This window comes from Mustela erminea, chromosome 21 (assembly GCF_009829155.1).
Source record: "Mustela erminea isolate mMusErm1 chromosome 21, mMusErm1.Pri, whole genome shotgun sequence".
In the NCBI taxonomy this organism is placed as follows: Eukaryota; Metazoa; Chordata; class Mammalia; order Carnivora; family Mustelidae; genus Mustela; species Mustela erminea.
Genome location: NC_045634.1, coordinates 38,795,202 through 38,819,736, shown reverse-complemented (window position 1 = coordinate 38,819,736; position 24,535 = coordinate 38,795,202). Strand labels below are relative to the sequence as shown.

General features: G+C 62.6%; 1 protein-coding gene, 1 long non-coding RNA gene and 1 pseudogene across 3 annotated transcripts in view; 2 read left to right on the top strand and 1 right to left on the bottom strand.

Annotated features, from left to right (window-relative positions):
* CLN8 (CLN8 transmembrane ER and ERGIC protein) overlaps positions 1-15,481 on the top strand; it is a 20,129-nt gene extending 4,648 nt beyond the window's left edge. Inside the window, exons 1-3 of one of the 2 annotated variants that reach the window (XM_032329081.1) lie at positions 44-128; positions 6,678-7,304; positions 13,694-15,481. In XM_032329081.1, coding sequence (XP_032184972.1) covers positions 6,762-7,304; positions 13,694-14,017 — 867 coding nt within the window. In that variant the 5' untranslated portion in view covers positions 44-128; positions 6,678-6,761 and the 3' untranslated portion in view covers positions 14,018-15,481. Of the gene's footprint in view, positions 1-43; positions 129-6,677; positions 7,305-13,693 lie in introns of those variants that run through there. The other variant, XM_032329080.1, reaches the window with a different exon arrangement.
* Positions 1-21,326, bottom strand: part of LOC116581805 — a 22,846-nt gene extending 1,520 nt beyond the window's left edge. Inside the window, exons 1-3 of the long non-coding RNA XR_004282235.1 lie at positions 21,312-21,326; positions 19,239-19,241; positions 1,965-1,971 (exon numbers count right to left, since the gene is read on the bottom strand). This is a non-coding gene — a long non-coding RNA (uncharacterized LOC116581805). The remainder of the gene's footprint in view (positions 1-1,964; positions 1,972-19,238; positions 19,242-21,311) is intronic.
* Positions 19,345-24,535, top strand: LOC116581804 (annotated as a pseudogene).

The window sequence follows — 24,535 nt, the reverse complement described above, 5'->3', positions numbered from 1 at the left end:
GTGGTTCCGCCCGGCCCCGCCCCCCCGCGCGCGTGGTTCCGCCCGGTCCCGCCAGAGGCCCCGCCCAGCGGAGCTGCGCCTGCGCAGTCTTGCTTGCGGCCGGGTCGTGACGGCGGCGGCGGCGGCGGGTGAGTGCGGGGCCGAGCGGGTCGCGGGGCGGAGCGGGTCGCGGGGCGGAGCGGGTCGCGGGGCGGGGCGGACGGGCCTCCTCTCCGCCGGGCCGGGCCGGTGCTGCCCTCCGGTGCTGCGCTGTGGGTGCGCGGCCCGAGCCCGGCCCCGGCTTGGCCTGGGAGGCGGGGACGCGGCGGGCCGAGCTCCGGCCGCGCGGGTCGCGAGTGAGTCCCGCGCAGGGAGGAGCCCCGCGTGCAGGAGGCCCGTGCGGGGGAGCGCCTGCCTCGGTGGAGGGGCGCTCCGTGCGGCCCGCGCTGGGGTCGGGAGGCGCCCTCTGGGCGGTTCCGGCCCTTCCCGTGCGGGGTCCGGCTGGGCCCCGCCGACCCTGAAGGCCGCGCCTGGGCCTGGGCGGTGCGGGGGAGCGGAGCCGCCGGGCGGGGCCGGGTCTGGGGCCAGAGCAAAGGCTGCGTGCGGTCGGGCTGATTCGCGGGGGAAACTGAGCCCCGACGGCGGGAAGGAGCGCCGCAGGGGCGAGGCGGTGCGCGCCTGACCCTTCCGTGGGCAGAGTGGGGGTTGGTGTGGACCCGCGTGCTCCAGCCACGGGTGGAGCCCCGAGCGGGCGCGCGCCCCGAGCTGCCCTAGGGTTCCAGAGTTTTGTGTGTGCTTCCACGGCCCTGCCGGGTCCCCAGTTCGGTTCCTGGAGTCTCTGTCTCTGCTTCTGCCCGCGGCCAGGCACAGCTGCACACGTTGCAGACCTGACGGTCGCGCGGACGGGGAGCCCGCGTCATTACGTGGGTCTCCGGAAGGTGGACCCCGCGGGGAGACCAGGCCAGTCCGGCGGGTGAAGGGAGGGAGGCCGGGGTCAGCTCGTGGGGTTCGCAGGTGCCGGTGAAACCGCAGCCTTTGCACGGGCTCCTGCTCCCGGGGAGAGGGAGATGACAGCCCCTTGGTGTCCTCGCCGACTACCACCCCGACCTGCGGGCTGACATGGCCGGCCCGCAGGGGGCAGTGACCGTCCCCTCTCGCGAAGTCCGGTGATCCTCGGGTGGACAGGAGAGCGTGCAACTTCTTCCATCCTTTTTACTTCATTCCCAAGTTTTAGTTACCGCAGTCACATACGAAAACGCTGCTGTCCGTGGCAGTAGCTTTGGTCCTCCCTGACCTTGTCTGTGGGTGTCCGATGGAGCTGCTGGGGTCCTGGTCGCGGCCGCCGGGTCGCCACAGCCCTGGAACTCCCACTCGGGAATTCTTCTGTAAAATTCCTGGTTCCATGCAATGCGTCAGCTTGATCCACTGACGTGGTTTGTGGGTAGATTTTTCACAAAGACGGCGAAGGCCCGCAGAGAGCCGGGAGTGGGACTCGCGGCCCTCCAGGAGCCAGGGCCTCCGGCTGCCGCTCGCCCACCACGGAGAGGCAGAGCGGGAGTGCCCGGGCCCCGGAGCCCTTCACGGAGAAGAAGGGCTGAGTGTGAGCCCCTGGGCCTCCTGGGGTGCCCGGGAGGGAGCAGTGACTCCGAGCTGTGACGACGCCTGCACTCCAGGCCACGTGAGAAGCCCTCTGACCTCGGGGGTGGGCGTGCAGCAGCAGTACAGCGGTAACCCGGTGTGCCCTGTGCCATCTGGGGGATGCCGTCGGGGTTGTGGTCTGCCTGGCAGGCCAATAGGAGATAAGAGGAGGGATGCCTCTCTGTCCCACCCTGTCCGCGCCGCCTTTCTGGAGCAGAGCTTGGCCGGTTTGGCAGGTGCAGGGATTCGGGTAGCGTTGCGGCGCTGTGGCAGGGATGGCAGTACCTCCCCACGGCTCGGGGAGGCCGACTTGCTGCCCCAACTGGGTCCCTGCAGGTGCCTGTGACCCTCGGCCTGGCCATGGTCACTTGGTGGCTCCCCTCGCTGGAGCCTCCCGGCCCGGCTCGGCAGGCCCCGAGACACCCGTGGTGCCGGGTGAGGCTACTCCAGCACCCGCTGCTGGGAGACACCCTGTGGCAGCTGTGTCGGAGCCCGTGAGGTCAGCTTTGGAGCCGGCGTGGGGATGAGAACTGAGAACGGGGGTGTTGGTGAGCTGTCGCTCTTTCTCTCCCTGCTGTGTCTGTGCCAGCTCTGGCCTGTCTGCGGCTCTGTGCTTACACCCGAGACCGTCCCAGAACGCTGTCCAGGAGGCCCGCAGACCTGGCCGCCAGCCGCAGGTGCGCCGTGTGCCCTTCGGAGCGAGGCTTTTCCTGGGTTCCCGAGCCCTTGCCGCCAGTCCCCGTTGCCCAGAGCCGTGCTTGCGCCGCCCGGGGCCTGCTTTCTGTGCGCCTCACCCCGAGCCCTGTGCCTCCCGTCCTCCCCTCAGGGTCACACTGTTAGGGACTCGAGCACGTGTGGCCACAGGAACGAGCCTGTGCTCCAGCCTCGTCCTAAGCACTCAGGAGCCTTCGGGGGTGGCTGGCGGCCACCTGCCCCGTAGCCGCCCAGGATGGTGCACAGGGGCTCCCTCCCTGAGCATCGGGTCCCCTCCTGTCCCTGTGCTGCTGGGTGGGGGGCGGGGACGGAAGGAGGGGCAGCAGGAGACGGGGACTCACGGGCCTGCTTCCAGGGTTTCTCTCCAGCAGGATAATGCGATTTAATCGTATCTGCTCACATGTCAAACCGCTCAGGCACATGGGACACAGGTTCCGCTGGCCAGGTTTGGGAGAAGGAAGATACTAACCCATCCCACTGCCGAGTCCACGGTTTCTGTGACCGGATGGGGACCAGAGACCATGCCAGCACAGTGGCTCTGCGTCTGCCGCAGGCACCCGGCCACGCAGACCGTCACTCCAGGGCAGTGGAGGCAGAGTCTGGAGGTGGGCCCCATCCCAGGCGTGTGGCACAGGCAGGGGAGACTCCGGCCCTTGGCAGAGCCTATGCTGGTGATCTGCGTGCCGCAGGGACCGGAGCTCCGAGGTCCCTGACAGGGGCCGATCCAGTCCAGAACAAGGGGGCTGGGCCTGGGCTCGCTGTGGAAACCGGAAACAAAGACTCAATGACCTAGTGCGGTGTGCCCGGCATGTGACAGGCGCCTTGTGTTAGTGAGCCCCGTCCCGCTGTCCTGCATTCCTGTGTACACTTCTTGTTCTCATCAGAAACCGGGGCCCACGACGGTTGTGAAACTTGTTTTCTTAGTGCCTTAGTAGGGGAACCAAGATCGGAACCCACTGTTTATGTTCCTCGGGCCCTGGCCCCCCTGAGTCCCTCATCCCGACCCGGAGCTCCCTGAATAACGCCTGTCCTGGCCGCTTCCGCTGGGGCAAGACTGAGTCCTGGAGTCACGGGGCCCCTCTGCTTTCAAGGCCGAGGCGCCCCAGGAGTTCGATGACTTGGCTAAAAGCACATTGATGCAATCGTGGCAAAGTAGGAACTGTAGCCCAGATCTTGTGACTGACTTGGGAAAAAGTGCACGAAGCAGTCGTGGGCAGAGTCCGTATTTTCGCAGTTGACGGTTCTGCCAGGGCAGCTTTATGCTGGTCACTGTGCTCCTGAGCCCTGGAGATGGTTGGCCAGAAGCGGGACGGCGCCTGTAAATGTCATAGTCCGCACTCTCGTGGGTGAGCCGGCGATATACTGCAGAACCAGATTGTTCTGGGTGCTCCTAGGGGGCAGGTGCAGCTGCAGGAGGGCACGGAGCAGAGGCTCCGGAAAACCACGGTCAGCATGCTCGTGGGTCCTAGAGAGGAAGGCTCGCCAGGCCACCCCCATGCTGGGCCCCGCCAGGGGAAGCACTGGGTCCGGAGGCAGGGGAGGACCGAGACCATGACCTTCGGTGGGGTTTCCACGGGATGGGCAGGCAGGACAAGGCGAATGATTCGGGACGGGCTGCTTTGAGCATTTTCGGTGGCTTCGGGCGATGGGGGTGGCAGCCTGGGCTGATCTAGGCAGAGGAACGCTGCTCCTGGCACGGACGGTGGGAGGCTGGGCAGAGGGTGCTGCGCCTGGCGTGGTGAGGGTGGGGAGGCCAGGCTCGGGAGGGTCCGTTCCCTGCTTTGCTGTTCCTTAAGAGTGGGCTGGGCCTGGGCGGGCAGTGTCCCCAGCAGGGAGGTTTTGAGATGTCAGAACATCCATGGGGAGAGACGTGCACGCACCTGTGCACAGGTACCCAGAGCCAAGGGCTCTCGCCAGCCTGTGCAGAGTCAGCGAATGAGTGTGGTCTCGTCTTTTCTTCCCGAATCAGACTCCTGCTCCCGGAGAGCCTACTTCAGAGGTCGCGTTCACTGAGAAATAGGAAAACAAACACTTCCTTGACTTTGGCCTTTGAATCTAGGAGCATTATCAAATCCAGGCGTTCAGTGGTTAGAAATGGTTCCTTTGTAGTTTGGGTTAAATGAGCTAGTACTCTCTGCATCCTGACTCGTCATGGTGACCATGTGGGCAGAAGAGCCGTTTTGTTGCTTTTTGCTGAATAGTCACAGATCGACAGCTGGTCTAATGCTTGTGGCTCTAGGCTCTGCTCAGCATGGTGTCTCTCGAGGTCAGAGTCATGGCTGCGCTGTGGGCAGCCCGATTCCCCTGCAAGCCTGCTTATCATTCACCACATGTGGGGGACAGCCCTCGGCTCCCCGGGGAAATGCCCCATGCGGCAAGCCCCTGCAGAGCTGGGGGTCCCAGGGGGAGCCTGCAGACCAGGCCTCTGAGGCCCCTTGGTGAGCCCCTGATCCTGGGGTCCCCTCTCTGAAAGTCTGACATAGGGAGCTTGTTTGGAAGACTCGAGACTCTGGCGTTCGCACTTGTATGAACAAAACATGTCCAAACTTAGGTAAATTTGACTGGTAAGCGTAATTTGAAATCTGTGCCCATGTTCAGTGAGTGCTTCTTGAGCTCGTCCTGTGTGCTGAGTGCTGGCTCAGGCGGTGCGGGTGCAGAGATGGACAGGTGGGCACGGCTCTGGGCTCTGAGAGCTGCTGGTCTGGGGGAGGTTGGGGTCCCAGCAGCAGTGGTCAGGGCACGTGTCTAGATACAGTGGCGGGGGGCCGGAGGGTGGGTGGTCTGTGGCACTTGCTCTGGTCTGAGAGGGCTTCTGGAGAAACGGCCCGGATACTGAGATCTGCAAGGGGCTGACGGGTGGGGCAGGTGATGGACTCTGCGGTAGGGACCCAGGAGGAGCAGAAGCCCAGAAGTAGTAAGGGAGATGGGCTTCCAAGGAAGCAGAAGCCTCAGTAGGGCAGGAGCGGGGAGCGGGGTGCAGCGTGGGGTCCTGAAAGCGCCGGGAACACAGACCTGCGTGATGTTCTTCCAGGGGCACCTTGGGGTCCGTTCTGTCTTCGTAACTAGTGTCACCCGTACGACAGCTGTCTTCTAACACGGAGGCAGGACACTTCTTAACGCTCCCGGACATCGGATTTGAGGTTCCTTTTCACGTTATCTGCAAGTTTGGTCAAACCTGCGTGGGGATGGGAAGACGGTTGTGAGAGGAAATAGTTCGTGTTTCTGGGCATTGAAAGAATGAACTTTTGTTTTTACGTTGTTAGAATAGTCAGCAGCATTTTCCGTTGAACATATTTTTTTTTTTAAAGATTTTATTTATTTATTAGAGAGAGAGAGAGAGCAAGCACAGGCAGGCAGAGAGGCAGGCAGAGTCAGAGGGAGAAGCAGGCTCCCTGCCGAGCAAGGCGCCCGATGTGGGACTGGATCCCAGGACGCTGGGATCATGACCTGAGCCGAAGGCAGCGGCTTAACCAACTGAGCCACCCAGGCGTCCCCGTTGAACATATTTCTTGATGAGTAAGCGTGTCTGTGATGTTTTCTCTTCCCGTAGGCAGCCATTGGTCGGAGAGTAGGAGTCTGGAAACAGGGCAGTGATAATCTCTACCCACAGCCCTTGAGTCACGTGCCCCATTCGTGTTTTTACGGATGAAGTGGAGTTACTTGAATTGGAGAGCTGCGCGTGGCCCTGGCGGTGATGTGGTCCAGGGTGGGAACCCGGCTCCAAGCCCTGGGGAGAGCAGTTTCTGCGGTCCTTCCTGCGGTCCACGAATGGGCGTGCGCGGCCGCCCTCGCCCCTCTGATCTGGGCCCCGCGTGCTTCCCACGGGGGACCAAGGGTGGACTTGGTGCTGGGTGGCAGGTCAGCAGACGAGAGCAGGGACGCAGGCTCTCCTGGGGTTATGGTAAGGGCTGTGCTCGTGATGGAGCGTCTCTGAGCACCTGCCACGGTCCCCGGGCATAGGAGGCCAGCCCGTGGGACGCGGGGCTGTGGCGCATGGCCATGCCCCCGCCGGCACCATAGGCGCTAGCAGCCCTCCAGACTGCCGATGACCCCGGCCGGGAAGCTGCTGCGGAAACAGCAGCCACGTGACTGAATGCGTGTCACCCCCGGGAGTGTGGCATGACCCTGGGTAGGCCCGCGGTCGGGTCCGGGATGGTGCCTGCTGTTGGCTCCGCTTCCGGCCTCGTGCAGGGCCCCCGGCAGGGTTCTCTTGTGGGGTCTGTGTGCCTTCAGTCACGGGGAGGAGGGTGTGGAAGTCTTCACGACAGCAGCATGTCGGTCACGCTGGAGGGGGCTGTGGGCTCGCTCCTGCCTCGTCCGTGTGCGGTGACCTGTCCTTTTCGCAGGTGTCCGTGAGTTCATGCGGACCGCCGAGGCCCCCACGCTGACACTGTGTTCCTGCGACGCCCACGGTAGACTCCGCGAGCACGATGACTCCTGGGAGCGAGGGGGGAGCGGCAGAGAGCGTCTTCGACCTGGACTACACCTCCTGGAAGGTCCGCGCCACACTGGCGGTCGCCGGCTTCGCCTTCTACCTGGGTGTCTTTGTGGTCTGTCACCAGCTGTCATTCTCGCTGAATGCCACGTACCGCGCTCTCGCGGCCAGAGAGAAGGTCTTCTGGGACCTGGCGGCCACGCGCGCCGTGTTTGGCGTTCAGAGCACGGCGGCGGGCCTGTGGGCCCTGCTGGTGGACCCCGTGCTGCACGCCGACAAGGCCCGCGGCCAGCAGAACTGGTGCTGGTTCCACATCGCCACGGCCACCGGCTTCTTCTTCTTCGAGAACGTGGCGGTTCACCTGTCCAACGCGCTCTTCCGCACGTTTGACTTGTTTCTGGCCGTCCACCATCTCTTCGCCTTCCTTGGCTTTCTGGGCTCCGTGGTGAACCTGGGAGCCGGCCACTACCTGGCCATGATCACGCTGCTGCTGGAGGCCAGCACCCCCTTCACCTGCGTGTCCTGGATGCTCTTAAAGGTGAGCATTCCCGCGGTTCGCGGGGTCTGGCCGTGGCGTGCCTGGACGATAGTTCCGTGGGCGCTGCGCTCCGCGGTCACCCCAGACTGAGCCGCGGTGTCGGAGTCCGTGGGGAGCTCCTCCCGGCTGAACTCTGTGTCCCTCGCTGTGATCGCTGTGGATCTCACAGGCTCCCAGCCCTGCCCGGGGGTCAGTGTCCCCGCCTCCCTCGCACCCGGCCCGGGCAGCCATGTGGTGTGTCCGTGCATCTGCTGCGGGGACCCGGGTTGGGGGCGCGTCTTAGCCGTGGCGAATAGTACTGCTGTGAGATGCGGAGCATTCGCCGCTCCTCGAGGTCCTGGGGGCGGGTGTTGTTTGGGGAGAGCGCTCGGAAGTGTGATGACCGGGTGGTTCTGAGATGCTGACCTGCGTGTGTCCTGCCCCTGGCTGCCCCTCCCTGCCCGCGATGCCGGCCGGTCCCGGTGCGCGCTCGCCCGCCCTGGTCTCCTGCATGTCATGGATTCGGCCCCTGGTGGCTTCTGTTTGCTTCTCCCTGGTGATCGGTGCCCTTGGACACTTCCATGCGGCTGTGGGCCGTGCATGTGTCTCCTCCAAACTGTCCGCGGCCTCGCGCCGTGTTCGAACCAGAGGTTTCTGTGCCCTCGCGCCCTCTAGTCCTTTTCCTGCGATGGAGAGCGCATGTTCTGCTCACGTGGTCTGCGGGTGCCTTTCAGCTCCACAAGGTCCGAGTTTACTCATCTCTCTCGCCCGTGCCCTTGGGGTCGTGCCCGGGCAGTCGTTGCCCAGACCAGCGTCGTGGAGCTCTGTCCCTGTTTCCTTCGGGACTGCTAGTGTTCGGGCTTCGCGTGAGCTTTCGGCCTGTCCTGACTGGAGCGTCTGGTGCGGCACAGGCCCAGGGCTCCCAGCACCACCCGTCGGAGGGACGGTCCTTTCCCTGTTGTAGGTTCTTGGCCCCTTCGTGGTGGACGAGCTGCGTGTCCGTAGTGGACTTTCTCCTGGGCTCCGGCCTCGGTGCCCGCGTTCCTGCCAGCGCCGTGCCATTGGAGCAGCTGTGTCGTACAGTTCGAACTCAGGACATGTGCTGCCTCCATGTGCTCTCTCTCAAGGCTCAGGTGACCGTTTGTGGTTTTCTGCAGCTTCCTGTGAATTCAGAATGGTTTCTCCTGTTTCCGCAGAGAGCACCATTGTGACTTTGGTACACGGCGTTGAACCTGGGCTCGTGTCGGTGAGCCTTTTAGTAAAATTTTCAGTTCCTGTGTTCTCAGCTTCTTGATTTCCTTTTGGGACTTTTTTTTATAATTTTTTTAAAGCATCTTCTGTCTCTGCTGAACTCGTTTTGTTCCTGCGCCATTCTCGTGACTTCAGTGACCTGTATCTTCCTGACAGTTGCACGTCCTTCTCCGTCAGATACGTTTACGCCCAGTCCCTTGGGGTCAGGTATTGGAGGTGGACCTTGGCCCGAGTCTGCGCTTGCCCGAGGCCGTTGCTGTCTGTGGATCAGACAAAGCCGGCCTGTCGCTCAGGCTCCGCATACTGTCCTCATGCAGACCCGACCCCGCTGCTCAGCCCGGCTGGAAGTCCTGGGTGCTCTACTGGCTCTGTCCCTCCTGGGGGACTGTGGGCCACTGGGCCGTGTGCCCCCTCCGTGTGCAGCTGGAGTGGGGGGTGGAGGCCGCAGGGTCTGCCAGCCCAGCCACTGCCTCCTTTCCCGTGGGCTGGGGCAGCTGGACCCTGCCAGACCCGTCAGAACTCCAGGACCGGCCGGACCGAAGCCAGTCCTCCGCAAGCCCCCAGGAAAGTTGGGGTGCGGGAGGGTTTTGTGCCGAGCCGGAGCGTCTCCCGGCGTCTGTCCCTGCTCGTGTGCCACGTGGCGCTGTGTCTCCGGATGCGGTGTTGTGTTACGACCCCAGGCGTCGGGCCCTCACACCCTCCGCTGTGCGGCATCTGTGGCCTGTTTGTTTCTGAAAGCGTATTCTCAGAACCTGTGTGGGTCCTGCGTCCAGTCTTGATCCTGTTTTGATATCAGAACGCCCAGGCAAGACTCGAGCGTTCGTTCTTCAGCACAGTTTCTTGCCGTCTTTCTCGGCTCACTGTTCACAGGGCGTTTTGTATGAAACGTGAAATACTGCTTTTCCTTGAGCAGATGTCTGATGCCGGCACCACAGATGGGTCAGGTCCCTGAGCAGTCCGTAATGCCATGATGAGCTTCAGGAGAAAACCAAGAAGCGGGAAGACTCCTTGGAGCCTTCAGGTCCCCTGGGGTAGACGGTTCGGGACCGTCGGAGTGAATTACCATGTCTGCGGGTGGACCCCTCCCACGCGGCAGACGCTTGCAGGGCACAGGGCTGGTGTCTGGCCTCCCCGGGCTCTGCCCGGTGCCGCAAGAGGATGTGCGAGCACAGGGACCGCGGCGAGTGGGCGGGCCGGGCAGCACGGGCAGCAGGGGGTGCCGGGGCTCGCCCGCACGCGTCCTGGGAGCTGCAGCCGCCGCTCCGTGGAGCCCCTGCAGAGAGCGTCAGAATGTGGGGTTTGGGGATGGTTGAGGCCCTCAGGCTGTGAAGGTTGGGGGAAGGTTGGAAATCATAAATGGAGTGGAAGCCAAGCCAGCCAACCTCTGAGTGACCGTGGAGGCTACCGGTCCAGCAGTGGGACTCGGGAACCTCTAGCGTGTCCTGCCCATGCCCTGCGGCTTTCAGTTCTCTCTCTGTGGGTGTCGTCCCCACGGAGAGGGGCTTCCCGAGGACGGAGAGCAGGGGTTGTGACTTCCCTGTGTTCTCTGGCCATGAGCACAGCACCAGCGCTGTGGTCGGCTGTGGTCGGGGGCCGTGCCGGACAGACAGTCTGTGTGTCCTTCGGTCCTGGCCCATCTGCCCCCGTACGGCCCGCTCGCAGGGGTGGGCTGGACCGTCGTGGTCAGCAGGGACCTGCGTCTTAGACGGGCCTGCGATGTAACGCGCATGTACAAGAAAATGGACGATTAGTTATATGGAATTCTTGTCATTTTTGGAAGGAACGTCTTAAAAGAGAAAGAAAAAAATCTCCGTGTCTTTTGCCGGTCCCTAGTGGTGATCAGCATTGAATGGTTTCACAGATACCTCTCCAGACTTGTACGTACTCTGCCTAGGACGCATGGCCACCAGCCTCTGGTCCTCGGCATCCCCGGGATAAAGGCAGACTCCAGTGGCGGGTGGGCACGGGAGAGAGACTTGGTTTTGGGTTTGTCTGCTGTCTGCACAGCTTGCCGGGTGCTGTCTGTGCAGGGTGGGCGAAGGGATCTCCGCGCCCGCTTCCCAACCCCCTCACGGTACTGACTCTGCCTAGCCAGCGGACCCCAGCCCCAGAGCTGCACCCCAAGTTGGGGCAGCTTAAGGCAGGTTTCTAGATGTGCTGCTTCTTGTTGAGGTTTCCCTCCTGTTACATGTAAATAAGTGGGGCCGACAGCATTGAAATCATTTTAAGCTTTTTCTGAAGCTGCCAGAGTCGTGCACAGTCAGGCTCCCAGGTTCAGGAGTCTCCGGACCGTCAGGTCTGATTTGCTGAGATAGGAAAGGGCAGGCCCACGTGGAGACAGCAAACACCACCGGTTCCTCCAGCGGGGGTTTGTTCTCCGCGTTTCCTTCTTGACTGATTCTGGAAGGTTCGAGTCAATGAACGAAGGGCCCAGGACTCGAACCTCAGGGTAACATTCGCCCACAGAGGACGGCCGTGCTGTGAGTGGGGTCGAGTCGGTGTCTGGGCACATGTGCTAGGGGACGCTAGCCCCGGGAGCCAGAGCTGCACCCAGCAGGCTCTGTATGGGCCGTCACCGGTGACAGCTCCGTGTCCCTGTCCCTGCTCAGAGCGCGCGGTAACACGGGGCACGAGCTGACGATGCCCGAGTTACGCTGAAGAAGGCTCAGTTTTCAAGCTCTGACCTTTCGGAACTTCATTGCTGTATGCGGACAAGTTTGCATTTGCAGTATGAACGTTGGTGATTTAAGAAGGCCACTTCAGCAGTGACGGGGGTAACGGAGAAGAGGCCTTTGTTCTGTGAATCTGGGGGGAATGGCGGCGTGGGACGGAGTCGGCGCTGCTCAGTGTGAAGGAGGAGTGATGAGAGGCAGCCTCGAGGCGTCTCTGTCCTGGTCCCCCAGAGTTTGTCTCCCACGGATGATGGGAGGCGGCCTCGAGGCGTCTCTGTCCTGGTCCCCCAGAGTTTGTCTCCCACGGATGATGGGAGGCGGCCTCGAGGCGTCTCTGTCCTGGTCCCCCAGAGTTTGTCTCCCACGGATGATGGGAGGCGGCCTCGAGGCGCGCTCTGTCCTGGTCCCCCAGAGTTTGCATACGTGAGGCCTCCTCTCTCCCACGGAGCGGTCTGACCTGGGAAACGTCAAACCTTCTGCATCTCTGTGCTAGAGCAGCGTGTACCTCTGGTCTCCTTGTCCAGTCGCACAGAGGATACAGTCTCACCGGTAGGAAGCAAGTGCTGTGCCCGCGGCGGGCACAGGGGAGGTGCGGGCGATGGACCGAGCTCTGCAGGTGCGGTCCGTGCGGGGCCAACGTGTGCTTTGTTCCTGTGGGAAACAGTGCAGCCAAGTCCAGTGGAGCTCACACGGGTGAGCAGAGCCCGTGCACGCGCTTGGAGCCCCACCTGTGTGCATCCAGGCTACAGCCGGTGCCACCCGTGGGTGCCAGAGGAGGGCACGTGCACAGTGCGCTCCTGCCAGTGCCGGGTGCTGTCCGTCGCCGCCTGTGGACCTGGGGTGGGGCCACTTGGCAGGTTCCGCCCGCACTGTTTGTCACCAGACTGGGGCACGCTGGAGTGCTGGGGCACCTGGTTCCTGCTGCTGAGGGGCTGACGGCCGTCGTGGCTTCTCCTTCAGACAGGAGCCCCGGAGAACCGTAGCCGCGCCCTCTGATCTTACAGACCAGTCGGCAGACACATTTGGTTTAGTCCTCCTGTCCCGTGGCCGTCAGGACTGATGAACACAGATCTCCGGGTCTCAGCTTCTTCCCTGTCCCTTCGTTGTGGCGGGGCCGCACTTGTTCTGGATGTGTGCCTTGGCCCTGACTCCTGCATGTTTATCGCTCCCGCAGAGCAGGGTCCGCGGGAAGCGCGTGGCTCTGGTCCCCCTTAAGTGGCACCACACACGGGGTTGGAGCAAACGAAGTACTTGGTGATCATGGGAAACGCCGTCCGCAGGCTCTGAAGGTGGCGGCTGTGAGCGCAGCAGTGTCCATCGATGCGGACTCCGCGGCGGGCTGCCCGCGGGGGCCCGAGAACCCGTGCCCGGAGAGGGAGCGCACTGTTGGAGCCTCCGCGGGCCTTTCTGGGTGTCCGCCCGTCCTCGCTTCCCGTCCTGGTGTTCACGCTCTGCCGGCGCGGGCAGGGTGCCTCTGGGGTGTTGCACGGACGAGGCGTCCGCCGGCTGGAAAACACGCACAGGCACGTCTGCTCTGACGTAGTGGACGCTCGCAGGTTTTGTGCAGTTATTTTTGGGTAAGTTCACTGTATTTCAGACAACAGGGGAGTTTCTGTTTTTATTAGTTTATTTTTCCCGAGTCATCAGGCCCATGGATTCTAGTTTTCCCGGGTCAGGGCTGCGTGGACGCATTTTCATGCCGTGAGAGGTCAGGACGCCGTCCTCGTTGTTCAAAAACCGCCTCTTCGGGCCTCCTTTATCTGCGCCCCTTCAGACTTGGCAGATGCACCTTTCCCGAGGCCCTGCCCTGCGGCCGCTCAGAGCTCCTTCTGCAAAAAAGACGCTGCCCGCCCCCCCTGGGGGCCACCTGCAGCACGGAGCTCCTGGGGGAGGTTTTGTACTTTGGGTTCAGCAGAGACTAGGCTGGAGAGGCTGCTTTGTGGGAGGTCTGAGGGGTGCTGGAGTGTGCTGCATGGCACCGGGCGTGGCCGTCCCGGTGCCCGGCTGTCCCGGTGCCGACTGTCCCGGTGCCCGGCTGTCCTGGTGCTGGTGAGGTCCCACCTTGGTATCCGCTATCTTATGAGCCATCGTCAAGTTCTCTGTTCAGTTTTGACTACGACTCTTGGAAACTAGTTGAGTGTAAATTTAATTGTTTCAGGGAAAGTCTGTGTCTGCCTTTGTCCATGGGCCCCTGGGGAGAAAGTGTGGAAACTCGGACACATGTGTCTTCCTCCCCGGCTGCGGTGCTGTGGGAGCTCATTGGTCGGTGTGCATGGTCAGGGTTACACGTGGACTCTGCGGGGAGACTGGAGAGAAGATTGGACGCTGCTCATGCGAGGGACAGCGGAAGGGAGTGGAAAGGCTCCACCATCCGTGCATCCACGCGGGCGGCTCTGTCCTCCGGGAACCCCCGGGAGAGGAGGGCACGCATGCGCGGGGACGTGCAGGGCCGCAGGGACCGCTGACCGGCGTGTGCTCTGTCCACAGGCCGGCTGGTCGGACTCGCTGCTCTGGAGGCTGAACCAGTGGCTGATGGTGCACATGTTCCACTGCCGCATGGTGCTGACCTACCACATGTGGTGGGTGTGCCTGCGCCACTGGGACGGGCTGCTCGGCAGCCTCCACCGGCCGCACTTGGCGCTCTTCCTGGCCGGGCTCAGTCTGCTCACGCTCGTCATCAACCCCTACTGGACCCACAAGAAGACTCAGCAGCTGCTGCACCCCGTGGACTGGAACTTCGCGCAGCCCGCACCGAGGAGTGGCCGGCCTGCCGGGGCCAATGGCCAGGTGCCACCCAAGAAGGGGCAGTAGCCTCAGGGCCCAGACGGCAGCGCGCTGCAGCTCCTGCCCCCAGGCCCGCCGGCGCCCCCCACACGGTCCCCCAGACACACACTCCGAGCCCAGCACGGTTTCCAGGTCCGAGCCACTGTGGCGTGCGTGTAAATTTCCACGCGGCCACCGCGTGTTCTGGAAGCCACGGTTTGCCTCTGGGGGCGGGATTTTGCTGTTACAACTCGGTTGTCTGCTGTGGTCTGTTCCTGCACGCCTGCCGTGGCGGGGCCCTGAGCAGCACTGCGGAGGGGTGGGGGTGAAGCCCGGGCCACGGCTCCCGTCCGTGGTGCTGTGGCCGCCAGTGTGGTCTTTCTGGTCCCACGGTCAGCGTGTCATAGGTCCTGTCCAGTCACGGTGTCCCTCCTAGCTGGAGAGACCTGCCCCGGGCCAGTAGGGTGTCCTGTTGGTGCCTCTCGTCAGTGCGCCCTGCGTGAAGCGTGCGGCCCGCCGTGCACACGCGTGTCGGGGTGAGAGCACGCAGAGACCACGGGCAGGGCCCTCCGCCTGGGACCGGATCCAGCCCGATGGCGTGCGTGGGTGACTGCGAGGCCTGCAGGTCAGGCCATCTGTAGGAGCACAGGAAGTGCGTGTTCACGCTCTGTGGCTCACTTGGCAAAGCAAGGGAGGTGTGCGGTCATCAGGTCTGTCTGGACCGGAGGACCGTCTTAAATAGACCGAGTTGCCGGTGGGTTCTGTGGCTGGTGTTTCTGGGGGTGTCTAGGCCGGCAGCCATCGCCTTCTGCTGTGCACTGAGGGCCGGACGGCAAGGCTGGCGGCCCGGCTCCCTATGGAGGTGTGGGTCCCGAGGCTGTCGCCTTGTCCATGCCCGGTGGTAGTTACAGCACCTTGGCACCCGTGCGGGGAGACATGGGCACCCCACTTCTAGAGCTTGCCAGCCTCTCTGCCTTTCCCAGACACCTGTGTCCCCGCGGCAGCGCCTCCTTCTGGGGGGGCGGCCCCTAGTGGGTGTCCGTCAGGCCATGAACAGGCACAGAGTAGGTCTGCGAAGCCACAGTGCAGACGTTAGGAAGGTGGGGCCACTGCAGCTCCTGACACCCACACACGCATCTCGTTCTGGCCATGACTGTGTAATTAAAAATTTATTTTTTATCAAAAGTCCCTTAGACAAGTTTGCAAAAACCACATGTTTATTGGTCGTGGGGATGCCCGACCTGCGCTCACCCGGGACCCACAGCTCACAGGGCCGTGACCTCAGTGCTGCTGCCTCGAGTCTCGGACCAGGCTTCGGTCAAGATGTGCAATATCTATTTATCTCTTGTAAGAGTGCCGTGGGGCTCAGCAGTGCCCGGCGCGCCACATCCCCGCAGAGACTGCCGGGAAGGCCCGCGCTCCTGCTGCCCGCGGTCACGCGGAGCTGGTGTCACTGGTGTTTCCTGACGGGACGGAGGTGTAATAAAGTAACTTAAGTTTATAGACTCGAAAGGATGTCCGTTCTTGTCTCTCGATACCGTCCGCATCTGCGCAGGTCTCCTGTGTCGGGGGATGCAGACTGATGCTCCATCTCGGCTCAAAATTTGGGTTATGGTTCGAAGAATTTAGCTTTTTTTCTTAAAAAGATTTTATTTATTTGACCGAGAGCTCACATGAGCAGGGGAGGGCAGAGGGAGAAGAAGTAGGGTCCCCGCCGAGCAGGGAGCCCGAGATCCTGACCGGAGCCGGAGGCAGATGCATCACCCACTGAGCGCCCCGGGGCCCCTTCGTTTCTGTCTGACCCGCATGAGGACTCGGACCTGCCCGGTTCGCCTTGACGCCCTGCGTCTTCGCAGAGGTGCCGTTCTCGCGCAGGGCGAGGCCAGGGAGCTCAGCAGCGCGCCCCCACCACCACGTCAGTGCTCCCTCCGGCCGGGGACGCTGTGAGGGGCACAGAAGCGCCTGTCTGTGTAGAAAGAGGCGTCTGAACCCAGCGGATGGAGGACCGCGTGCCTTCACTGCGCAGGGACTGGCCGTGCCTTCCCGGGGCTGCGGCCCGTCCCGGGCTCTGCGCTAGCTACTGCGAGGGGAGAGGCCCCTGTGGCCCGGGCGTGGGCGACTCGCGCATCCCCCGCGGGTGGGCGCGCACGGCAGCCGGAGGCGCTGGAGTCTCGGGAGTCGGGAGGGCCTGGCAGCGTCAGCTAGACTGTCCTGGCCCGGGTGTGCCCCTAGCGAGGACATGGGCTCTCCGGCCGGGCCTCACGTGGAGGTCACGCGTCCCCGGTGAGCGTGCGGTCCTGCACTTTCTCCTGGTCGCCAGGCTGCGGTGTTCAAGGTGGGGACACAAACCTGCCCGAGGGGGCGGAGCGCGTTTTCCCTGCCCTGCCCCTGCTCCCCTGTTCCTGAGCGCCCTGCGGGCAGGGGGGCCATGCCCGTCTCTCTCCGTAGACCCCGGGCCCCTCCGAGTGCCCCGTATACTGCTGACGCCTGCAGCTCTGGGCCATGGGGCTCTGCTGGGCGCCGTGCCGGGGACCCTGCAGGTCTGTTTTCACAGATGGACATCCAGAACCTGACCTGCCGCTGGGAGATGTGGGACAGCCACGCGTCCCCGGGGGCTTTCTCCTCTGGTGTCGGAGCTGAGGTTGCCAATGGTCCACTCAGGACGCAGGACGACCACCGGCAGGTGCTTGCCCGCTGACAGAGCCACAGCCCGGGCTCCCGGACGACCGCGTTGCTGAGGGTGGGGTCTGTGTCCGTCCGTCCACGTCACCGCACTGCGCGGCGTGGGACAGCAGGTGAGGGACGAGCAGACGCAGAGCCCGGAGCCGGCCGTGGGGAAGGTCCCTTCAGAGAGCTGGTACTCGCCAACATGTGCGAATAGATCCTTCCAGATGGGGCTCAGTGCGGGTGGCCGTGGGGGGTGTTCTTGGTGGGGAACCGGAGTACCTGGAAGCTGGGCTGCTGGCAGGGCTCGGGACAGTCTTCAGGCCTCTGCCCTGTGGGTGCCGACGTCCGTGTCGTCGGATGGCGCGACACCACGTAAGGTGTCGTTGTATGTCTCTGTCCTCCCAGGAACCCACCTGCCCTTTGTTCCGTCCAGTGAACACGCGTGCGGACAGCAGCAAAGTGGAGAAGCCCGCCTCATTCTGCATTCGTGCCATCGGACGGTGGAGACGTCACCTGCCACGGCTCCCGGCTGGCGGAGGATCCTTTCCTGACCCTGTAACCGTGCTGTAGCCTCCTGCTCGGGCCGGCCCAGGCTCGGCACCAGCCAGAGGTCCTGACAGGTGCGTGGGTCCCTCGACCCCAGGCTTCGGCAGGAGGGACACAGAGCCCGACCCCCAGGATGAGGTGCAGGGGTGAGCGGGGTTGGCCTTGAGCCTGAGGGCCGCCCCCCGTGCCGCGATCAGAGCACCTCCATGCTTGGGGCCCCCGAACCAGGTGCGCGTTGTTTCCCGCCCGCACCCTGCTGCCCCTTCCCAGTGGAGTTCCCGTGAGCTTGCGGGATGGGCGGGGGGTCCCCCTACAGCAGCCGCGTCTGTAGGACCCCGGAGCCCACGCGCGAGCCGGTGCCCGCTGCCGCCAGACTGAGGCCAGAGCCAGGGCTCCGGCCTCCTGCCTACGCGGACGACGCCCGGACTGTGGCTCAGCCCGTGTGACCGTTTGCTTCGCTCCGGCGGGGGAGCTTACGGGTTTGAGACCGCTCGTCTTTGTCAGTGGCTCGAGTGTGACACACGTGTTGTCTTCCTGGGTCTCGTCCAGACTACGGCGGTGGGAGGGATCCGGAACCTGATGACCCGGAACGTAGAATGTTCTGGAATCGACTCCAGGGCGTCCAGAGCCTTTCAGGACGGCCGGAGCGCCACGTCGGGGGGTGTGGGTGGGGATCCACACCCTCTGGAGCTGCCGACGCCTCTCCGCGGAGGGGACGGTCCTCACCCCCGGGCCGCACGCCCAGCGAGGGGAGCGCAGGTCTTCTGTCACTTGGCGTACGGCTCGCCTTTAGCATCCGGAAGGGGGTAGTGACGTACTGGGCAGTGTTGGTGGGGGGGACGGAAGCGGGGGTCCGCAGACTCAGGGTCAGCCAGCACCGTGACCTTGGCCTCCCTGGTCACCTGTTCGGTCACCTGTTCGGGCAGCCGGCGCCGACACGGGCCCTTGGGTTTCGCGTTCTTTCGGTGTTTTATGCCTGCAGTCCCAGAGCAGCTGGAGGACCCCAGACTTTAACCCGGAGGTAGAACCCCCGTTTTTAAACGTCCACCTCTTCAGTCTCCAAATTCCCTGTGGACATTCGCCTGGGAAAACGTTTCCTGTACCTTGTAACTCTCCCAGTCACAGAGACAGTAGAAGGCGGAACCACCAGAGCGAGAGGCCACACGTCAGCCGTGTCTTTGGTTTGTGTTAAAATAACTCAGTTCTTGCCCGAGAAATTTCCGAGTCCGTTCGGTCCACCCCGGAGATTTTATTTCCGCGAGTGCAGGCCCCTGGGGCCACAGAAGCCGTCTGCGTGCGGAGCCAGGGTTTGGCGGCGGGAGGCAGCCTGTGCCAGGACCCTGTTTTATATCTTTCCTAGTTGCATGTGTCTCCGACGTGAGACGTGTCGTCAGTTAAAACACGGAAAGTTCAGAAAGATAGCTTCTCACCAAAGTGATTTTTTTTTAAGGTTTTATTTATTTACGAGACGGAGATCACAAATGAGCAGAGAGGGTGGCGTGCGCAGGGGGAGCAGGCTCCCTGCCCCGAGACCATGACCTGAGCCGAAGGCAGAGGCTTTAACCCTCTGAGCCCCCCAGGCGCCCCTGATTTTCCGCATTTTAGTTTGGAGCCAGTTAACGGGGACGGTGGTCGACCACGGGCTTCAGTCAGTGCGTTTCCTCCGCAGATGAAGACGCCTGAGAGCAGACGCCCTTCACACCCATCCCGCCTCCTGCTGGCCGGGGGGGGCCGTCGTGGTCCTCGTCACAGAGGGCACAGCACAAGGGCCAGGGACGGCGGGGCACGCGGCCCTCCCACACAGTCCAGGCCACCTGCATCCGGACGGCTTCTCAGGTGAGACAGACCGGGTGAGCCCTAGAGCCACCGTCGTGACGGAGGGTCCGCTAGAGGGACACCGTGTTCAGCCCACTGTGTGTTCATGGTCTTCTGTCTGGGGCTCAAGGGAACAGGTGTATTTAGCCCTTGGGGGAGGACGTTTCCGACGCGGGACTAGAACTTTTTCAAAATTACGTCTCTTGATGGGAGGGGGCTCCGCGGGGACCCCGGACTCCACACTCTTCGCGCTGAGGTCAGACCAGAGAAGAGCCGGGAAAGAGCCTCTCTCCTCCCTCCTGCCCGAGTCCCTACACGTCGCTTTCCCCTGAGCTGATAGGTGACACCGTGAGGGATGACAGCCCCCTGTGCTCAGACCGCCCCTCAGCGGGGATGAGTCTGCTGTGTTGTCCGCCACGGTGGGTCGTGTGGGGAGGGATGGGGGGCGTGTAAGCCCGTGTCTGCACAGCACAGGCCGCCGATGCTCGCGGAACCTGCTCTCCGGGGCCCGCTTGTGCCGCCGGCCAGCCGGCCCTCCTCACACGCCATCTCTCCTTCTGCGTCCATTGTCAGGACGAGCCTCCCCGCCCCCATTCATGTTAGTGACTAGTGCGAGGTCCTAGAGTCTTTGTGCTCTGACCGTGGTCACAAGAGCCAGAACGACTGAACGTCGTGGTACGTCCGAGGCTCAGGGTGCCCCCGATCTGTGAGGCGGCCGCAGCTCACGCCGGCCCCTCTCCTTGCTTCCGACCACTGCTGTACTTCCCCAGTGTCCCCTCTGTGTACTGCCCCTGCGCTGGCCTCCGCCGTCCCTTCAAGGACGTGCTCCTTCTAAGTGAGGGCTGGTGCGTGGAAACGAGCCGTTGAGATGCGCTGGTTGTGCGCGGACCGTCCCGACGTCGGACCCTCCTGCCTGCAGCCGGCCCTGCCCCATCTCGGGCATGGGCAGTGACACGCGCTCCAACCTTCCGTGTGTACGAACCAGGCTCGGGATCGCTTCATCTATGGGGCTGCCCGAGCACCCCTGCAGCAGGGTGGCAGCTTGCGTTCTGCGCCTCAGCCTGAGGGCGTCTCCCCGAGAGCGGCCAGATCCAGTCCCCCTCCCCACGCCACGGTCGGGTCCTTCTCTGGAGAACAGTTGGCCACTGGCCATTGCTGCTGTGAACATTCGGGAGCACGTGCCCCTTCGGATCAGTACGTTTGTATCTTTAGGACGAATACCCAGTAGTGCGATGCTGGGTCGTAGAGTGGCTCTACGTTCAACTTCCCGAGGACCCTCCGTGCTGTTTTGCAGAGCGGCCGCAGCAGCTCGCATCCCCACCAGCCGTGCGGGAGGCTCCCCTTGCGCCGCGTCCTCGCCGGCACCTGTCGTTTCGTGTCTAGCCGAGCTGTGGAGAGCCAAGACGCCCTTCGGCAGACGCGGACCGAGAAGATGTGGTCCGTGAACGCAGTGGGGGGCTCCGCCGTCAGGATGAACGCCTGTGTTTGCGTCGACACGGACGGGCCTGGTGGAGTAAGTCAAGCAGGAGCAGTCCGTGCCCACACGGTGCCACTCACTCGTGGGGCATGAGGAGCACCGTGGAGGACCACAGGGGAGGGGGTCGGAGGGGCTGAACCGTGAGAGACTGCGGAGTCGGGGGTGGGGGGGCTGAACCGTGAGAGACTGCGGAGTCGGGGGGGGCTGGGTGAGCTGTGCTGGTGCCTAGGACGGCGCGGAGCCGCGGGTGTTCTACCACACGCTGCGTCCCGGGACACGGATGACGTCAGAAACTGGTGACGGGCTGTGTGGGGCTAACACGGCCTCGGAAGGGAACGGACGGTTCGCGTGTTTGCTCTCGGTCTGTGAGTCTCCTCGAGTCCTTGGGTTTGATTCTGCTGCTCGGGTCAGTAGAACACGGTCCTGGCTCCGGTGCCAGCCCTGTGCTGAGCAGTGGCCTCCCGCCGCCCTCCCCTCCCCCCCCCCCCCGCACCCTGCGCCCTCCCCCCCCCCCCCCGCGCCCTGCGCCCTCCCCTCCTCGTCGGGAACGGATTCCATTTGTGTTCCCAGCTGTCTTGAGCCACAGCTCACATCCCGTTCAACGCACACATTTCAAGTGTGAGTCTCGGGGTTGTCGTGTTCACAGGACCGTGCGGCCATCACCATGTCTGCATTCGAGCGCCGTCCTCACCAAGAACAACCCCACACCGTCAGGAGCTGCTGCCTGTGACCACTGGTGGGCCCCCGGCCACAGCAACCAAGAATCTACTTCTGTCCGCAGGTGGGTGGGCCAGTTCTGGACGCGGCCGGTGGTGTTCTGTGAGCGGCGTCCTTCACAGGGCGCGAGGCTTCTGGACTCGTCCATGTGGCCACGCGGCGTCCCTGTTATGGCCAGGAAGCTTGTCTTCTGTGGGTAGAGCACGTTTCCGCCCTTCGGGGGTGGCCCACCTTCCAGCCATAGTGGACGACACCACCGCGATCTTCCTGCGCACATTCTCGCGTGGACACGTGGTCTCCTTTCTCTCAGGTGTGAGCGGGGGACGGACCTGCTGGGACACGGTGTCTCTGTGCAGAAGTCCAGGACGGCTCCTGGGAGCGGGCACACCAGCTGTGCCCCCCCAGCAGCGGCGAGGCTCCAGGCTCCCCCTGGCCTGGGCCTCGTCGTCCTGTCTCGCTGGAGCCATTCTGGTGGGCGCCCAGTGATCTCGTGATGCCCGTCACTTTCCTTTCCCAGGCGGTTAATCATCCTTCATTGGCTCATTGACATTTGTATATCTGCCCTGGAGAAGTGCCTACTTATGGTCTTTTTCATTTTTTGTTTTTTTAAGTGGGCTCTATGCCCGGGCCGAGCCCAACTTGGGGCTTGAACTCAAGCCCCTGAGATCGTGACCCGAGCTGTCAAGAGTCGCACAGTTCCCTGACCGAGCCAGCCAGGCACCCTTCTCTGTTCTTCTCTGACTGTGTTCTTGCATTCTTAGTCCTGTCCTCGGGCTCTCGGCAGTCTACATGCTCTGCGTACGTGCCCTTCCCAGACGTAAGATTCGTAAATATTTCCTCCTGTCTTTGGGTTATGACGGTGCCCTTTGAAGCACAAAAGCCTTTATTTTTCTCGTCGTGTACTCTCGGTGTTTAGGAAGGCTTTGCCAAACCCAAGGTCACAGTTTCCGTCTGTTTATTTCCTTCCGGGAGGTTTATAGTGTCGGCTCTTACGCTGAGGTGTTCGGTCCATTTTGAGTTAACCCGTGTGTGAGGAGTGAGGCAGGGCCCGCCTGCCTCCTGCAGACGCGTGTTCCCCGCTTTGTTGGAAAGATGATTCTTTCCTTGTTGAACGATTTTGGCACCTTTGTCAAAAGTGAACAGACTTCAGTTGCAAGGTTCGTTCTGGATTCTCGGTTCTGTTATCCGTACATCAGTCCCACTGTCTTACTGTAGCTTTTTCCAGCGCTGTACAGCTGGACCAGTGTTTCCACCTGGGAACAGAGAGCGTCTCTACGTGTTCGTCAGAAGCCGGCAGGTGCCTTCCTTTGCTTGCTGACCGTCCTGCCCTGCCCCACGGACCCTCGCTCCTTTCCCGGATCTGTCCCCTCCGTTCGGGGGTGGCGGATACCCATTGGCCCAGCCACGATCACGGAGTTTCTCGGCTGCTCGCACCGGGCCTTCCACGGCTGCCGTCTGTCACAACGGTAGACGACGTGTCCGTGAGTAACGTGCCTGATCGTAGTCTGGGAGGCCTTCGGAGGTCCGCTGGGTGGGAGGTGGCCGCACGTGCCTGTGCAGAGTGGGCGGCCCAGATCCCCGTCCCCAAGCCGAGCCGCGTGCGACCGTCCCCACGGCGTCCCGGCAGCTTTCTGACCGGTGAACGGTGTCTCAGACACGGCGTCATCAGCACCTCTCACGTGTGAATGAGGCTGAACGTCCCCCTGTGTGTAATGCGTGTTTATTTACATGCGGTCTAAGTCGTCTGTTCGGGTCTTTTGCCTGTTTGTTTTCCACAGGATCATTAACCGGTTTGCGGCTTTAAAGTCCGTCGTGCATCAGGGACCTGGTCTAGCCTTTGCCTCCGCGACGTGGTCCCTTCGCTCGGTCTGTCATTCGTCTTTCCGTGGAGAGAGGGTGTCCTGCTTGGCCGTGCGCGTGTTTCTGAGTTGCAAGGCTCAGGCTCCCGTCGCGTCCGGACCCGTGGTGGGACGAGCGTCCGGTCCACCGGGCCGTGGAAGAGCCGGCCTCCTCGTTTCCCGCCGCAGTCTCGGGCCGTGGAGAGTTCGCTCCCGCACGGAGTGTTGAGAAGGATCTGATCTCCTCTCCACACAGCGCGCCGGCCGGCCCGGCACCGTGTGCTACAGTGTCCGTCTTGTGTACCGACTGGAGAGGACATGTGTCTGTCCACACTGGGCTGCTTCTGCGCTCTGCGCCGTCTGGCTGGTGAGCTGAGCAACGTGCTTCGGCTGGAGTGTGTCGCGTGTTCACTGGTCCTTTACGGAGACCCCGTGAATGTCGCACGGCAGCTTGGAGCCCTGACATCTGGTGACTCCAAAGCCACACCCAGTGACCGTGGGAGCCTGCCCGTGTACTCGCGTCCACTGTCCGGTTACTTGTGGCTGCGTAGCTGACCGCCTGAGACGTGGCACGTTAAAACCCCGTTTGTGAGCCCAGATTCACCGGACTCAGCTTCACGCCAGGAGTGGCCGGCCCGGAGAGCCCTTGCTCCCTGAGAGGCGGTTGGAGGACAGTGACCCTGTCTGCGTGTCCGTGCGCCCGGGACTTTTCTGTGTGTCCTCACACAGGTGTCAGACCCGTCTGGGTACGTCTGCTTGCTGCTGCTGACTCTCCTTCATGTCGTCCGTGTGCTCTCCCTCCTCTCCCCCGCCACGGGGTCACTGTGTCCGCACGTGACGGTGACTGCTGTTCGCAGGTTAGCTTCTGTCCGAACTTGCGGATTTGTTTTGAGTTCGTTTCTCGTAGATCATCTGGATTTCCCCAGCGTAGTACTCTGCTGTCGGCTGCACACAGAGGTACTTTCACTTTGTTTCTAACATTCAGGCCTGTGGTTGTGTTTCCCTTGTGTAGTGACGCTGACCGACATGCAGCAGGAGCAGAGACCACGGGGAAGCCGCGGGCATCCCTCAGGAGGGCCCCGTCCGGACATGCCGGCCTCTGTCGGGGCCGACCCCACACTGGAGAGCGTTCATGCCCCTCGGTCACCCGAAGCACTTGTCATCACAACGGTGCTGGATTTTGTTAGGTTCTCCTTTTTCTCTGGCGCGTCTGTGGAGGTCATTGCATAGTTTTTCATTTTAGACTCATCATGGGATAATGAGAGATTTCCCAGGATCGAACCATCCTTGTTTTCCTGTAAAAATCTCACGTGTTGTTGGTCATGATTCTCTGACTGCTGGGATCTCTTGGCCAGTATTTTGAAACTTACATTAATGTTCATAAGCGATACTGGTCTAAAATTCTCTTCTACGTATGGATGTTTGTCTGTATCGGTTTTTTGTTTTTTGTGTGTGTGTGTTTTTAAAGATTTTATTTATTTGACAGTGCAAGAGAGCACAGCAGGG